The sequence below is a fragment of the Mobula hypostoma genome, unplaced genomic scaffold (assembly GCF_963921235.1).
Source record: "Mobula hypostoma unplaced genomic scaffold, sMobHyp1.1 scaffold_45, whole genome shotgun sequence".
Lineage (NCBI taxonomy): Eukaryota > Metazoa > Chordata > Chondrichthyes > Myliobatiformes > Myliobatidae > Mobula > Mobula hypostoma.
In genome coordinates this window covers 286616-304681 of record NW_026948238.1, presented here as the reverse complement: position 1 = coordinate 304681, position 18066 = coordinate 286616, and the positions used below count along the sequence as shown (strand labels likewise).

The following is an 18066-nucleotide window of genomic DNA, read 5'->3' as shown; positions in this document are numbered from 1 at the left end:
TCTGCGTTAAAACATCTGCTGAATTTTCTTTACACACACAAAAAAAAACTGAGGTATGGACGTGGAACTGGGGCTGGAAGAAACTGTTAATGGCGGTGTGATTACCCATAAAGGCTTGCGATAAAACTTTCACCGTCGTTGAAGCACTGATGAAATGCGCAGGCGTCAAGGTTGTTGACGTCATAAATACCACGCGTGCGCGCCGTACACGAAAGGCCTTGGGCGGATCGGCAGAGGTAAGAATTTCAACACCGACTGAGGGACATTTACTGTGACTCCGAACACCGTGACCGCAATCCCGGGACAGTCCTGCTCTCGTCCCTCTCTCTCAGCCCCACGATCCGTACACGGACCCCGGGGAGCTTCCGGCTGATGAGGGAATGGGAACCGATGGATCTCTCAGACAGAGCTGAGCTCCAGCTGTCTAAATGCAAGGATTGGGAACTCGGAGAAAGGGAACAAAATCTTTTACATCAGCTGTTGAGAAAATCACCTTTGTTCTGCCTCCTATCACAAACAAGAGAAAATCTGCAGATGTTGAAAATCCAAGCAACACACACAAATTGCTGGAGGAATTTAGCATTAGTACTCTTTTCCATAGATGCTGCCTGGCCTGCTGAGTTCCTCCAGCATTTTGTGTGTGTTGCTTGTTTTACATCCTCTAGGGAGGAGGTACAGCATTTGACAGAATGGTGTTGTCATTATAACCTGGACTTGAACATCACAAAAACCAAGGAGCCGATAGTAGACTTCAGGAAATCAAAGCGCGTCGAGCACTCTGCTCTGCACATATACGGGAAAGCGGTGGAGAGAGTAGAGAGTTTCAAGTTCCTCGGCGTCCACATCTCGGCTGACCTCACCATATCTCTTATCAGGTGGGGAAGGCCCAACAGAGGCTCTACTTCCTAAGGAAGCTAAAGCACGCTCTCCTCCCTCATCACCTGCTGATCAACTTCTATCGGACAACTATAGAGAGCCTCCTGACGTATTGCTGTGCAGTGTGGTTTGCCAGCTGCACAGAACAGAACAGGAAGGACTTGCAGCGGGTGGTGAGGGTAGCAGAGCACAACATTACCCTCCCTCAGAGGCATTTATACTGACAGACTTCAAAGGAAGGCTACTTGTATTTCAAAGGATCCCACTCATCCTGGACATCACCTGTTTTCCCCTCTACCTTCTGGGAAGAGATACAGAGCATTAAGGAGAAAAACAAAGAGACTCCTTAACAGCTTCTACCCACAAGCAGTGAAATGTATAACACCCCCTTCCTTTCTCCTGCCCCCCCCCACCAAGACGACAGCAGCTAAATGCATCACACTTCCAGGAATGGCAGGTGTGCAATAGTCCTACCCCACCCCCAATCCATATAATATTAATTTTGGACTGCATTCCTGAGGTTTTAGAGTTTATTTTATGTATTTATTCTTTGTCATGCTGCAAAACGTTGAGCTGCTAAACTGTGTTTCATTGCTCCGCAACAACAACAACTTCAACAACAACTACTTCTTCTTCTTCTCCTTGTCCTCGTCCTCGTCCTCCTCCCTGTGAGAACATGTTTTGACCTACTCATATGTTTTGACCCTGGGTACGTAATGATATCAAACACCTTTTTTCCTGGGCAACAAGTAGCTTTCACATCACAAATGTGTCAGACTCCAATGAGACCGACTACTGCCCTTCTGTTCATATTCATTGGCATTGCCATCAATGAGTTCAGCACTGTTAGTGACCTGGGGGAGGGTTCAGTGGAAATATTCATGTACAATACAGAAACTGGTGTTATCCTGTATTTATTGTGGTGTTGCAAAAGTTGCTGGAGAAGTTGCTCGTGGGAAGAACCAGAGAGATATTTTGTAATTTGACTTTTTTAAGCATCATTTAGCAAGCAAATCATATATAGGCGGTGTGCAAAAGCTCTGCTGAGAAAATCCTTCAATCCTTCCGCTATAGGCCTGCTACATAGGTTGTGTGAGAGTGCAGATGAACTTGATTGAACCCAGGGGAGATCAAAGTTCTTATTGACAGTGAATTGCTAGCTGTTAAAATAAATACCTCTCTATTTAAAGTTCAGTGTGCACATGTTGTTGCCAATGGGTAAAAATTGCACAGTACAAGATTTTTGTGCACACGGGTCATTACAAATTAGAGGGGACATTGGTGGGAAGACGGGGAGACCTTCAGTGTCCCTGACTCCATGTAACCCTGCACGTTAGGGAGTTGGAGCTGGAAATGGATGAATTCCGGATCATTCGGGAGCCTGAGGGGATAATAGATATGACATGATGAGAGGTGAGTTACACCAAAGGTACAGGATACAGCAAACTGGGTGAGGGTCAGGAAGGGGAAAAGGAGGTTAAATAGCCATCGCTGAGTACTCTTGTGGCCATCCCACACAACAACAGGTAGACCACGTTAGAAACTGTTGGCAGGGAATTAGCTGGCACAGGAAAGTCACAGTGGTGATAGGTGATTCGTTAGTTCGGGGAACAGAACTAGAAGGGGGACTAATATCCTAGTGGTCATGCTTACTAGTGCTGGTGGATGTTAAACTAAAGTTGCAGGGCGGATGGGAGCCAGAATACCAGAACAGATAGTGGAGCCATTGAATTGAATTGTCTTTATTACTTACATCCTTCATATAATGTGGTGTAGAAATCATTCTGTTCCATCTCCATCTAAATGTGCAATTTATGGTAATTTATAATAAGTAGTATGTATAACAGGACAGTCAGTATTATATAGAAAGACAATTGTATCAGTATGAGTTCATCAGTCTGATGACCTGGTAGAAGGGGCTGTCCCAGTGCCTGTTGGTTCTGGCTTTCATGCTGTGGTACCATTTCCCAGATGGTAGCAGCTCCAACAGTTTGTGGTTGGGGGTGACTCAGGTCCTCAGTGATCCTCACACCTGTCACTGTAAATGTCCTGAATAGTGGAAAGTTCATGTCTACAGATACACTGGGCTATCAGCAGCACTCTCTGCAGAGTTCTGCAATTAAGTGAACTACAGTTCCCATAAAAGGCAGTGATGCAGCCAGTCAGGATGACCTCAGTTGTGTCCCTGTAGAAAGTTCTTCGCATATGGGGGCACATTCAGGTTGTTTTCAGTACCCTGTGGATTCACAGGGTACTGAACCTTGTGTTGAAACTCAGTTAAAGTCTGGTTGAAAAGGAATGCAGTCCTTTAGTGTCACATACACTTGGTTCAGTGAATAAGGGGTTAACCCTGGTACCAGTGGAAATTAAGGTTTCTCAGTCACTTGTGTTAATTGGTGATGAGATGAAAATTGGTGAGGTAAATGTTATTGAAGATATTGAGAAGGGTGTTGTTTCTGAACCTTTGAATAAGGTAAATTTACAGTCTGGATTGGTTTCAGGACCGTTGACCTTGCTGAAAGGACAGTGGTTTGGTAACAAGGTGCCTGCTAGTCTGTTACTGTTTGTTTCAGAATTTAGGAATAAACAATGTGGGGTTCCTTGTCGAGTTTGTGGTGTGGAGAGACAAAATTTGAAGTGTTGTTTTGACCAGGAGGGACCATCTGCAGTTGTCATTATGGAAACATATAGAATTACGGATCTTGGAGATAAAATTAATGACTTGTTTGGAATTAACGACTTGTTTAGAAGTTCAGCAAATGGTCTTAGTTTGGAAAACATTGGTGATAAGCTAGCACCCGTACAGTGTGAAGTTCAGGCAGATGTCCGAGCTGATAAGCAAGCTGATCACGTGATGGTTAATGGTTCTGCTTCGAAGTGGACAAGGGACAATGGGTGATCAATCACCATTTTGAATATAACTGAATCTGGTTTTGCAGGAATTTGACTTTTTGTACCAAAGCATGTGAAAGATAAAGACAATATCATGGTAGACTGATTGCCTGAATGTTAAGTTTAAAAGTGAAATAGAAACTAGTATTTGTATACACTTCTGTAATGCGCTACATGATAATCACATATGTATTTCTTTATATTCTGTAATGTGCAGTTAAAACATTTTGATCTTTGATCAAAATTTTGCTTTCTTGTGGGGAGGTGTTATGTACTCCTAGGGTTCATATTTTCTGTGGACTGTCACTTTAAAACGTTGGTAGAATGAGACTGACTTTTGGACACTGAGCTGTTACAGAGAGAGAGGGACGAAGCCTGCCTTGAGATGGTGTTATACGAACTCTAAAGCATGTTTACACTGATGCAAGGACGCTGCCTGCTTGTGAGTTCTTACAGAGAGAGAGCGACCAGCAGCTCGTGAGTCGTCATGATGACTGAGGGCGGGGATATTTGATGGACAGCTGGCGCTCAGCATGCTGATAAATACAAGCTCAGTTGGTTGTTAGCCAGACACACGTAGACACACATGGTTTCGGACACTGGGTGAGCTTTGTTGTTCCACAGAAGGGTGGGTTTTTGGAGGATCAATCGGGAGAATCGATAAGTGGCTCTCACAGTGTGGCAAAGGTTGTCCGGTTGGAAGTTATCACTGTTTCCAACCCTTGCCTGGGTTGATAACTTCACCACAGAAGACGGTCTCCTTTTTGTGGTCACATTTGGTGACTTTAAAGGAAAAGAAGAGGGGAGAGGAAGGTTTGAAATAGAAGAAACCTAGTGACAAAGAGGTCACTGTTTAGACTCTCTCTTAAGTAGCTCATACGGGTGAGTTTGAGTTCCATTCGGATACGAAGGTGTGACTGTCACATAGTTAATCCACAAGACTGGGTTCTCTGGTGAGGGGAGTACCTTTGTAAATACCACATGTGTATTTACCCTTTGTCTGGGTGTGGTAGCTCACTGAACAAAGGCACCCTCTGGCAAATCACTGTTGGAGTTATTTCATATGTCATGGAACTAGATAAGTGGCTATCACAGTTGTGTGTTTGGGGTAACCTTGTGTGGAAACTACCTGTGTGTGATAATCCTTGCCTGGGTTGGTAGTTTTACCACTTGAAGCGGGTCCCCTTAGTGATAGACTACTGTTGGTGATAATCCATACGTGGATTCTGTTGGAGTATCCTGTGGCCACCACTTTCAGATGTCCTGTAGCTGAATTCGGGTGTGCTACCACTTTAGTTGAAAGGATATTCGTTGAAGATCACTGTCGGTGATACTTCGTGTGTGGAGTGGAACAACTTTGGAGATAAAACTGACTACTACTGTTATTTTGTTTTGCTGTCGTGGAATCTGTGGAATATCGACATAATTGCCTTCTCACAACATTCGCCTTTTGGATTACAAACATCTCTCATTAATTAACCTGCGCATTGAACTGAACTGTCTTACCTTCCATCGTAAGACTGTATCCAATTACCACCTAAGCTTGAAGAAGTTTGGGTTTTATATTTACATATTTGTATATGCAAAAGTTCTGCTAACCTGTCTGATTTACCTGGTTATATATCACTGTACTGCGTAATTACTAATAAAAATAGCATCAGTTGAAAGCAATACCAGACTTCAGCTGTTTTTCGATTTCTGCTGGTTTGTTAACCTGTTATGGGGTACGTAACAGACACCAGTCAGATGTTGCTCAGACTTCAGACAAAGTTAGCAATCAAATGTCTGAGCCTGGTGCGGCGAATGTGCTGAGCTGTGTAGATCAAATGCAAGAAGCATTTTGGGAAAGCCAGATGAGCTCAGTGCATTGAATTATGATATTGTTACCTTTACTGGGAGCTGGTTGCACCCAACTGTCTGAGGAATTGAGAGGAACAAATTTACAGAGAGATCGCAGACCATGCCAAGAAACAAAGATTGATTCAGTAACTGATTTTAACTTTCCATATATTGACTGGGACTTCCATACTGTAAAAGGACTAGCTGGGGTAGAGTTTGTCAAATGTGCCCTCCATCAGTAGAATTCCCATTGTAGAAGTGTGCAATAAGCTATCAGGAAATGATCCAGGGCTAGTGGCAGAAATTATTGTAGGGGAACACATTGCACCTCATGATCAGAAAGACATGAGATTTCAAGGAAATATGGAAAAGAGAGGTCTGGGCCATGGGTTGAGATTCTAATTTGGATAAAGGTAAATTTTGATGGTATCAGAAAGGATCTAACAAGTGTGGTTTGGGACAGGCTGTTTTCTGGCAAAGGAGTACTTGGTAAGTGGGAGGCCTTCAGAAGTGAAAGTTTGAGTGTGTACAGTTTGTGTGTGCCTGTCAAAATAAAGGTTGAAAGGTTATTGGTGCTGGGAACCTTGGTTTTCCAGAGATATTGAGGCCCTGGATATTTTGTTCCTCTAAATGCCTCAGACTGTTGGGTCCTACCAAGACTCATTAGTGACTACAATATCATAATTCCACCCCTGAGCTCAACTGACATTCTTTTTAGTTGTTTTCTGTTGGTTTCTAAAAGCTTTCCAGCAATTTTTGCTGTTTTGTTTGCCTCTCTTTGGCTTTTACGTTGGCTTTGGCTTCTCATTTCAGCCACAGTTATGCCCTCCTGCCTTTACAATGCTTCCAGTTCTTTGGGATGTATCTATCACTCACTTCCCGAATTGCTCCCAGAAACTCCAGCCATTGCTGCTCCGTTGTCACTCCTACCTTTTCCCTTCCAAACAAGACTGGCCAGCTTCTTTGTCATAGAAACATGGAGAAGTTCAGTACAGAAACATGCCCACTCTGGATGATCAGAATGGTAATCTGTATGAGACGACAAAATAGATGGTGGAGATTTTAAATAGTATTTTTGCATCTGTATTTACTCAGGAGATGGACACAGAGTCTATAGAAGTGAGGCAAAGCAGCATCAACTTCATGGACCCTGTACAGATTACAGACGTGGAGGTGTTTGCTGTCTTAAGGCAAATTACCGTGGATAAATCCCCAGGGCCTGACAAGTTGTTCCCGAGGAACCTGTGGAAGACAAATGCAGAAATTGTCGGGGCCCAAGCACAGATATTTAAATCATCACTAGTGACAGGTGAGGTACTGGAGGATTGAAGGACAGCCAATGTTGTTGCACTGCTCAAGACAGGCTCTGAAAGTAAACTAGGAAATAATACGGTGGTGAGCTGGATGTCAGTAGTGGGAAAGTTTTTGGAACGCATGTGCAGGAACCGGTTATATAAGTATAGTGGACGAGTAACCCCACAATGTAGTGTCTATGCCCTAGTTGACTCCCGTAGCGTGAACCACCGTCAACCCCACCAACAGTGAGATTGCTTTGGTGTGGATATGGTGTGATGCACCCCAGTACAAGCCCGCAACACAAAATATCAAACAATACACAATGAGTGAGTAAATGATTACACCTTATAGTTATTTCTTAGTGGTGGGTTCGTAGAAACAGATAAAATAAAGGCACAAAATCAGTATATTTATCAGTTTTGTGCACAAAAGATTTTAATACGGTGGAGCTCACACCACCGGTTCCATCCACAACGACCAGCCGAGCCTCGGGCCGTCATTCGAACCGCCGAGCCCCGGTAGCCGCCATCCGCTGCCCACATGTCCATCCTCTTCGCTCGCCTCCTGAGAAGACTGCAAACTAGCTCAGTTCACCCATACGAGATAACATAACAAACACTCCATTTGTTAGTTCCCCCCTTATCTGCAGTTATAACCCAAACATTTCAGTTACAGTGACCCATTACATCATTAGGTAACATTACAGAGAAGCCATTTCATTATAATGCTATAGAGACGCCATTTTGTTAGCCTTAACCGTTAACATTACAGTTGATATTACTGAGAACCCTGCATAAGTATTTAGATGGATGTGGCCTGATTAAGGATAGGCAGCATGGGTGTGTGTGTGGTAGGTCATATCTAACCAAACTTATCGAGTCTCATGCGGATGTTATCAGGAAAATGGATGACGGCAAGGCAGTGGATGTTGTCTGCATGGACTTTAGCAAGGCACTTGACAAACTCTCATATGGAGTTTGGTCAAGAAGGTTCAGTCACTCAGCATTCAAGATGAGAGAGTAAATTGGATGAGTCACAGGTTTTGGGAGAAGTCAATGGAAGAAGTTGCCTCTCTGACTGGAGACCTGTGACTAGTGGTGTGCCACAGGGATCGGTGCTGGATCTGCTGCTGTTTGTCATCTATATCAGATATCTGGATGATAACATGGTTATCAGCACACTTGTGGATGACACCAAGATTGGGGTGTAGTGGACAGTGAGGACGACCATCATGGCTTGCAGAGCGATCTGGACCCACCGGAAAAATGGGTTGAGAAACAGAAAATGGAATTTAATGCAAACAAGTGTGAAGTGTTGCATGTTGGTAGAACCAAGGTCTTACACAGTGACTGGTAGGGCTCTGAGGACTGCTGTAGAAGGAAGGGATCTGATTTTGGCACATTAGCGTTCATAAATCTGTGACGATATCCTGAGTTATTCATTATGGACTGTGCTTTTAAAGAGAGAGAGAGAGAGATGGTGCTCACAGTTTGTTTGGGATTTCTGCAAGGACACTGCCAGCTTCTGCGTTCCTACAGAGAGAGAAGGGAGGAGCTACTTGATGGACAGCTGGTGTTCAGCACAACAGTACTTGAACTACCGTAATTGCTTGTTCCATAGGACACGCAGACGCACTAAGGTAAGGTGAAGTTACTACTATCCTGTTGAGGTGCCCACGAGTGTGGGACTGAGGATCAATGGTGAGGGATCAATCTGTGATTATTAGAGCGACCCTGTGTAGTCTACCAGTGTGTCTAACTTTTGCCTAGATTGGTAGACTATCACTTGAAGACAGTGCTCTTAAGTTGGTCAAGTTTGGCTAACTTGGAAGTCTCGGAGGACAACGAGAAGATCAACGGCATCAGCTCACCTGAGGCACTAGATCTCCCTCTCCCTCTCCCTCACTACTCAACTCAATACCATGAACTGAACTGATTTCATTTACCCATCATCATAAGACTGTATTCATTTATCCCCTAGGCTTGAAGAAGCTTGGTTTTTATATTTCCACTCTTATATATGCATGAACTTTGCTAACCTGTTTGATTTATCTGAATTTATATTACTGTATTGCGTAGTTACTAATAAACGAGCATTAGTTAACAGCAATACCAGATTCCAAGGTGTTTTCCATTTCTGCTGGTTCTTTAACCCGTTACAAGGTACGTAACAAACCAAAGTACTGAGTACAGGAGATAGATGTTATATTGATGTTGTGTAAGACATTGGTGAGTCCTACTTTGAACCATTGCATGCTGTTTTGGTCACCTACCTACAGGAAATATGTAAAAGAGGTTGAAAGAGTTCAGAGAAAATTCACAAAGATGTTGCCACGTTTGGAGGACTTTGATTATAAGGAAAGATTGAACAAGTCAGGCCTTTATTCCTTGGAATGTAAAAGATTGAGGGGAGATTTGATGGAGTTTTACCAAAATTATGAGGGGTGTAGATAGGGTAAATGTAAGCTGGCTTTTTCCATTGAGATGGGGTGGGACAACATCAAGAGGCCATGGGTTAAATGTGAAAGGTGAAACGTTACGGGGAACATGACGGGAAACTTCTTCACACAGACGGTCATCCGGGTGTGGAATGAGCAGCCAGCACAAGTAGTGAATGTGAGCTCAATTTCAACATATAAGAGGTTTGTGTAGGTACCTGGATGGTAGGGATATGGGAGTAGAAAGATTTAAATAGTTCAGCACAAACTATATAGTCCGAAGAGTCTCTTGCTGTGCTGTACTTTTCTATGATTGTGACAAAAACCTGAAATAAGACTAATGTTCACTCTAATTCCTTTTAAAAGACCAAACATTCATGTCAGCAGAAAATGTTTATATGGCGTTAAAACTGTGGCACTTTAAATTAACAGGCATAAAAGAAAATCCGAGCTGTAGGTCAACAAAGGCTATTTGTGTGAGAGTGTTTCAGTTACTGTGGAGCCAGTCACCCATGTAGCTTGGTGGGAACAGGGAATATTACCAGTGTAGAGAGTCAAACTGAGCCAGGTCACAGATTGGCGACGGCAGAAATGCCCCATTCTTATAGAGCCAGGAAGAGAATCAGAGTGTTTAATTCCAGATACCAGATACCATTTAATTCCAGATACCAGCACTCTGCCCAGTTAGAAGATGATTTCTCCTTCCAACCTGGGTTGACCCTCACTGTAACAGTGTGATGTCAATCACACCTTAGTGACTACAGTAATCTCATCTGAAATGTTGTCCTTCACCCATTGATGGATTTTGTAAATCTTTTTACAGGTTAAATACTACAAGGAATTTATCTACAGGAATCTCGAACACAACACGCCAGTTTTTCTATCTCTGGCCAGATATTTAAGAAGTGGAGCAAGTGATTCAATCGATCATCCTTCCTACTCAGACTGTGGGGAGGGATTCACTAGATCATCTGACTGACTGGCACGCCTGTCATTTTACACAGGGGGAGAGGCCATTCATTTGCTCAGTCTGTTGGAATGGATTCACTCGGTCATCTCAACTGAAGGTACATCAGCAAGTTCACACTGGGCAAGGCCATTCACCTGTTCTGTGTGTGAGGAGGGATTCAGTCGGTCTTCCCAGCTGTGGACACACCAGTCAGTTCACACTGGGCAGAGGCTGGTCATCTGCTGAATTTGTGGGGAAGGATTCACTCGGTCATCTGACCTAATGGCTCACCAGCGAGTCCACACTGGGGAGAGGCTGTACACCTGCTCAGACTGTGGGAAGGGATTCACTTGCTCATCTAAACTGAAGGTACATCAGCGAGTTCACACTGGGGAGAGGCCGTTCACCTGCTCAGACTGTGGGAAGAGATTCACTTATTCATCCAACCTACAGAGTCATCAGCGAGTTCACACTGGAGAGAAGCCATTCACCTGTTCAGAATGTGGGAAGGCATTCAAACTGTCATCCCATCTACAGAGTCATCAGCGAGTTCACACGGGGGAGAAGCCATTCACCTGCTCAGTCTGTGGGAAGAGATTCACTGAATCATCCAACCTACAAAGTCATCAGCGAGTTCACACTGGGGAGAAGCCATTCACCTGCTCAGAATGTGGGAAGCAATTCACTCAGTCATCCCACCTACAGAGTCATCAGCGAGTTCACACTGGGGAGAAACCGTTCATCTGCTCAGTCTGTGAGAAGAGATTCACTCGGTCATCCGACCTACAGAGTCATCAGCGAGTTCACACTGGGGAGAAGCCGTTCACCTGCTCAGAATGTGGGAAGGGATTCACTCGGTCATCCACCCTACAGAGTCACCAGCGAGTTCACACTGGGGAGAGGCCGTTCACCTGCTCAGTCTGTGGGAAGGGGTTCACTCAGTCATCCATCCTACAGAGTCACCACCGAGTTCACACTGGGGAGAAGCCATTCACCTGCTCAGTCTGTGGGAAGAGATTCACTGAGTCAACTAACCTACTGGTACATCAGCGTGTTCACACTGGGGAGAAACCGTTCACCTGCTCATTCTGTGGGAAGGGATTCACTCAGTCATCCACACTACAGAGACACCAGCGAGATCACACTGGAGAGAAGCCATTCACCTGCTCAGAATGTGGGAAGGGATTCACTTGGTCATCCCAACTACTGGCACACCAGTCAGTTCACACTGGAGAGTGGCCGTTCATCTGCTCAGAATGTGGGAAAGGATTCACTTGGTCATCCCAACTGCTGGCACACCAGTCAGTTCACACTGGGGAGTGGCCATTCACGTGCTCAGAATGTGGGAAGGGATTCACTTGGTCATCCCATCTACTGGCACACCAGTCAGTTCACACTGGGGAGAGGCCATTCACATGCTCAGAATGTGGGAAGGGATTCACTTGGTCATCCCATCTACTGGCACACCAGTCAGTTCACACTGGGGAGAAGCCGTTCACCTGCTCAGAATGTGGGAAGGGATTCACTCAGTCATCCGACCTACAGAGTCATCAGCGAGTTCACACTGGGGAGAAGCCATTCACGTGCTCAGTCTGTGGGAAGAAATTTACTCGGTCATCCCACCTACAGAGTCATCAGCGAGTTCACACTGGGGAGAAGCCATTCACCTGCTCAGAATGTGGGAAGGGATTCACTCAGTCATCCAACCTACAGAGTCATCAGCGAGTTCACACTGGGGAGAAGCCGTTCACCTGCTCAGTCTGTGGGAAGAGATTCACTCAGTCATTTCACCTACTGACCCACCAGCGAGTTCACACTGGGTAGAAGCCATTCACCTAGTCAGAATGTGGGAAGAGATTCACTCATTCATCCAACCTACAGAGACATCAGCAAGTTCACACTGGGGAGAAGCCGTTCACCTGCTCATAATGTGGGAAAGGATTCACTCAGTCATCCCAACTACTGGCACACCAGTCAGTTCACAATGGGGAGTGGCCATTGTTATGAACCCCTGGGTTTCGTTTGCTGTGGGCTGTCATTTTAAGAGCAAGAGAGAGAGATTTAGAAGGGAAATCAGTCCAACTTGCAGCTTGTTTAGATTTAACCGAGGACAGAGACACACAGAGTCAGAGGGAGATGAAAGAGGAAAAATGGTAGGATCAAAAGAAGGGAACTAGTGGCCAAGGGTCATTGTTTAGCACTTCCCTATGCCCACAAAGGTGGGTTAATTATCGATTCAGTGAACATCGAATGTGTGGTTGTCATCTCGCTTGATCCATAGGAGTGGATCGGATTTGGGGTATCCTGTGAAGACCACTTATGTGTTAACCCTTGCCTGGGTGTGGTCTGATAATTCACCTGAAGAAGATACCCCTTGTGACAAGTCACTTTCGGTGATAATTCGTACGTGGATTTGGAACGACAACGAATAAAATCTGCAGCGACTGTTCTCTCGTTTTACCACCGTGGAACCTGTGGAATTCGACATAATTGCCTTCTCTCGACATTTATCCTGGATTACAAATATCTCTCTCTCATCACCTATTCCATGGATGAACTGAATTTTCATACTTTACCATCACAAGACTCTAAGCCTTGTTTCCCCCGAGCTCAATAGTTTGGGAGTTATATTTAAACTCATATATACACATAATACTGTTCACTTTTGTTTATCTTGCTTAAGTTACTATATTATAAGTAGATACTAATAAAGGCAGTGGTTTTAACATCAAAACCAGACTCCAGGTGTAGTCTATTGCTGCTGGTTCATTTCTAAAGCATTATAGTTCATAACAAAATTTGGGCGTGTGTCGGGGATATGAACAAATTTGGGGGCGTATTGATTGATTAATTATCGATTTCATTGGGGAAATCCTTTTTGATTTACTTGTGTGTGGAAAATCAGCAGCAATGGATGTTGATAGATTTTTCGAAGTGCCAACCTCTGAGGCATTAGAGGACGCCAGAAGGATTGAGTTGTTGAGTATTGCTAAAAGGTTAAAATTTGCTAAGGTGAAATCAACAACGAGGAGGGCATAGTTGCAGAGGATAATAGCTGAGCATTATGTATCTGAGGGTGTGTTTAAAGTGGAGGAGTTGGAGGTGTTTCCTGAAAGTAAACTTAGTAAGCTTGAGCTCCCGTACAAGTTAGAAACATTAAAGATGGAGGCTGCGGAAAGGCAGAGGCAGTTTGAGGCTAGAGAGGCAGATAAACAGAGGGAGGAAGCAGAGGATGTTTGAGCTGGAAAAGATAGAGAGATTGCAGCAAAGGGATCTGGCGTTAGACTCTGGTGATAAGTTTGATGCCAGTCGGGAAGTTATATTGGTACCTCCATTTGACGAGGCAGAAGTTGATAAATACTTTCAGCATTTTGAGAAGGTTGCTCAGATTTTAAAGTGGCCAGAAGAGGGTTGGCCTATTCTCTTACAAAGTGTAATTCAGGGGAAGACTCAGCAAGCCTTTTCTACCTTGACAGTTGATGAAGCAGCTGAACATATGACATAGTGAAACAGGCTGTGCTCAAAGCATACGGGTTGGTCCCAAAAGCAAAAGTTTAGAAATTTGAGGAAATCTGTTATATGGAATTTGCTTATGAGAGCTTTGTGTGTCTTCACCACTGGTACACATATAAAAATGTAAATGATGATTTTAACAGCTTGAAAGAGTTGGTTTTAATTGAAGAATTCAAAAGATGTGTTTAGATGAAAAGGATGCTGCCACTTTGCAGGTGTCTGCTAGATTAGCAGATGAGTTTGCCTTAACTCATAAGGTTAAGTTTACCCCGAATAAGAGCTTCCAAAAGAGTAGCAGGGATAACCAGGGTAAACCAGAAATTAAAGCTGGTATTAGTAACAAGAGTAAGGATGAAGGCAAGCAGTTGAAGGAGAAATATTCTGGTCTTACTTGTTACTATTGTAAGAAAGCTGGTCATATGATGGCTGATTGTTCCGTCCTGAAGAATAAAAAGGAAAAGGAGGCAGTCCCAAATGCCTGTGATCAGTATGTTGAAGCATCTATAAACCCACAGGGTTCTGAACATTCTGTTGAGGCTCAGTAATGGACTGAGAGGTCTGACTGAGTTAAGAAGGGATTTGATCATTTTATGTCAGTTGGGTTTGTATTAGTAAAGGAAGGGTCAACCCCGGTACCAGTGAAAATTCTTCGAGATACTGGGGCTTCTCAATCACTTGCGTTAGACTGCGTTCTGAAGTTTGGTGATGAGACTAACACTTGTGAGGTAAATCTTATTAAAGGCATTGGGGGCGGCATAGTTTCTGTGCTGTTGCACAAGGTAGCTTTACAGTCAGAGTTGGTTTCGGGACCTGTTAAGATTGGATTATGCTCCAGTTTACTGGTGGAAGATGTTACTCTGATGTTAGGGAATGACCTGGCAGATGGTAAAGTTGTTCCTGCAGTGCAGTTGACAACTAAGCCAACCACTGACGACCCACAGATGGATTTTAACATTTATCCTTCCTGTGCAGTAACTCGAAGTATGGCTAAAAAGTCTGCCAACGCAGACGGTTCTGTGCAGCATGATTCTGATACCATTGATAGCCAAAATCGGGATTCGGGTTACGATGACTTGAAAGGGACTTTTCTGCCTTTATTGTTTCAAAAGGATTCAGGTAATAAGTCTGATAAGGAAGATTTATCCCTAGGAAGGAGCGTATAGCAGAACAGAACCGAGACCCTGAGATTGAAGCTTTAAAAGAAACAGCTCTCTCAGATGATGTGAATAAGAAAGTGCCAGTAGGGTATTATTTCAAGGATGGAGTATTAATGAGGAATTGGAGGCCACCTGCTATACCTGTGAGTGAGGAATGGGCAATTGTTCACCAAGTTGTAGTCCCTTAAGTTTATAGGACTGAAATTTTAACTTTGCCCACAGTATGCCCTCAGGTGGCCATTGAGAACCTGGAACAGTTCAGGCCCTGTGGCCCAAAATGTTGTGCCGACCCTTAAACCCTGCCTCCCATATAACCCCCCCCACCTTAAATTCCTCCATATACCTGTCTAGTAGCCTCTTAAACATCACTAGTGTATCTGCCTCCACCACTGACTCAAGCAGTGCATTCCTCGCACCAACCACTCTCTGAGTAAAAAACCTTCCTCTAATATCCCCTTGAACTTCCCACCCCTTACTTTAGAGCCATGTCCTCTTGTATTGAGTAGTGGTGCCCTGGGGAAGAGGTGCTGGCTGTCCACTCTTATCTATTCCACTTAATATCTTGTATATCTTGTATGTTTTGGAGTGAATAAAACTGTAAACAGGATTATGAAAGAATTTTACTGGCCTAACTTGAGAAAAGATGTTGTGACCTTTTGCAGAACCTGTCACACTTGTCAAGTTGTGGGTAACCCCAATCAGTTCACCCCAGTGGCCCCACTCCGGCCTATACCTGCTTTCAGTGAACCCTTTTCCAAAGTTATAGTGGATTGTGTTGGCCCATTGCCAAAGACTAAAGCTGGCCATCGGTATTTGCTAACTATTATGTGTACTGCATCCAGATTCCCAGAGGCAATACCTTTCAGAAATACTAAAGATAAAACTGTGGCGAAGGCTCTTACCAGGTTTTTTTTTACTTTATTTGGTTTGCCTAAAGATTCCAGTCTGATCAGCGAAGTAATTTTACATCTGGATTGTTCCAGCAGGTAGTTTGTGAACTGGGAACTAAACAAATTATATCGTCTGCGTACCATCCGGAATCACAAGAGGCTTTAGAAAGATTTCATTCTACCCTCAAAAAGATTAAGACATACTGTGTTGAAAAAGGAAAAGACTGGAATGAAAGAATACATTTCCTTTTGTTCACGATAAGAGAGTCGGTACAGAAATGACTGGGCTTTAGTCCATTTGAACTTGTATTTGGTCATAGAGTGAGGGGAACTTTGGCCTTGTTAAAGGAACAGTGGATTGATGGGGATGTACATGTCAACTTGTTAGACTATGTTTTGAAGTTCAAAAATAAACTACACCAAGCCTGTAGTCCAGCGAGACAAAACTTAAAGATTTCTCAAAACAAAATGAAGTGTTGGTTTGATAAGCTGGCTTGTGAAAGAAAATACCAGGTGGGGGATAAGGTGCTTGCCTTATTTCCAGTGTTGACGAATCCACTTCAGGCGAAATTCAATGCACCGTATGAAATAGTATCTCAAAGTAATGATACGAATTATGTTATTGAAACACCCGACCGATGTAAACTAACACAGGTGGTACACATAAATATGATAAAGCCTTATTTTGACAAGCAAACCACGGTCGCAGTACATGACGTAGATATTGGTCAAGCCAAACAGATTCAACAACAGCCATATCGCTGAATGTAGGAAAGTGTAAATTGGCTGAGCTTGAAATTGAATATATGCTGAAAAATGGTATTATTAGGACTTCAACATCAGATTGGATCTCACAAACCAGTGGAATGAGTATGACCCATAGACACCATAGAAACTACAGCACAGAAACAGGCCTTTTGGCCCTTCTTGGCTGTGCCGAACCATTTTCTGCCTAGTCCCACTGACCTGCACACAGACCATATCCCTCCATACACCTCCCATCCATGTATCTGTCCAATTTATTCTTAAATGTTAAAAAAAAACCTGCATTTACCACCTTGTCTGGCAGCTCATTCCACACTCCCACCACTCTCTGTGTGAAGAAGCCCCCCCTAATGTTCCCTTTAAACTTTTCCCCCATCACCCTTAACCCATGTCCTCTGGTTTTTTTCTCCCCTTGCCTCAGTGGAAAAAGCCTGCTTGCATTCACACTCTCTATACCCATCATAATTTTATATACCTCTATCAAATCTCCCCTCATTCTTCTACGCTCCAGGGAATAAAGTCCTAACCTATTCAACCTTTCTCTGTAACTGAGTTTCTCAAGTCCCGGCAACATCCTTGTAAACCTTCTCTGCACTCTTTCAACCTTATTTATATCCTTCCTGTAATTTGGTGACCAAAACTGAACACAATACTCCAGATTCGGCCTCACCATGCTCTTATACTCAATACTTTGATTAATAAAGGCCAAAGGAATTAAATACAGCATCTCCAAGTTTGCGGATGACACGAAGCTGGGTGGCAGTGTTAGCAGTGAGGAGGATGCTAAGAGGATGCAGGGTGACTTGGATAGGTTGGGTGAGTGGGCAAATTCATGGCAGATGCAATTTAATGTGGATAAATGTGAAGTTATCCACTTTGGTGGCAAAAATAAGAAAACAGATTATTATCTGAACGGTGGCCGATTAGGAAAAGGGGAGGTGCAACGAGACCTGGGTGTCATTATACACCAGTCATTGAAAGTGGGCATGCAGGTACAGCAGGCGGTGAAAAAGGCGAATGGTATGCAGGCATTTATAGCGAGAGGATTCGAGTACAGGAGCAGGGAGGTACTACTGCAGTTGTACAAGGCCTTGGTGAGACCACGCCTGGAGTATTGTGTGCAGTTTTGGTCCCCTAATCTGAGGAAAGACATCTTTGCCATAGAGGGAGTACAAAGAAGGTTCACCAGATTGATTCCTGGGATGGCAGGACTTTCATATGAAGAAAGACTGGATGAACTGGGCTTGTACTCGTTGGAATTTAGAAGATTGAGGGGGGATCTGATTGAAACGTATAAGATCCTAAAGGGATTGGACAGGCTAGATGCAGGAAGATTGTTCCCGATGTTGGGGAAGTCCAGAACGAGGGGTCACAGTTTGAGGATAGAGGGGAAGCCTTTTAGGACCGAGATTAGGAAAAACTTCTTCACACAGAGAGTGGTGAATCTGTGGA

The 18066-nt window shown here is 43.8% G+C and overlaps 1 protein-coding gene across 1 annotated transcript; it reads left to right on the top strand.

Annotated features, from left to right (window-relative positions):
• The first annotated feature begins 227 nt into the window (after nucleotides 1-227).
• Nucleotides 228-17699, top strand: LOC134342120 (zinc finger protein 226-like). Its single transcript, XM_063040060.1, has 2 exons — nucleotides 228-1585; nucleotides 10164-17699. The coding sequence occupies exon 2, from the start codon at nucleotides 10572-10574 to the stop codon at nucleotides 12111-12113; it is 1542 nt and encodes a 513-aa protein (XP_062896130.1). The 5' UTR covers nucleotides 228-1585; nucleotides 10164-10571; the 3' UTR covers nucleotides 12114-17699.
• Nucleotides 17700-18066: the final 367 nt, after the last annotated feature.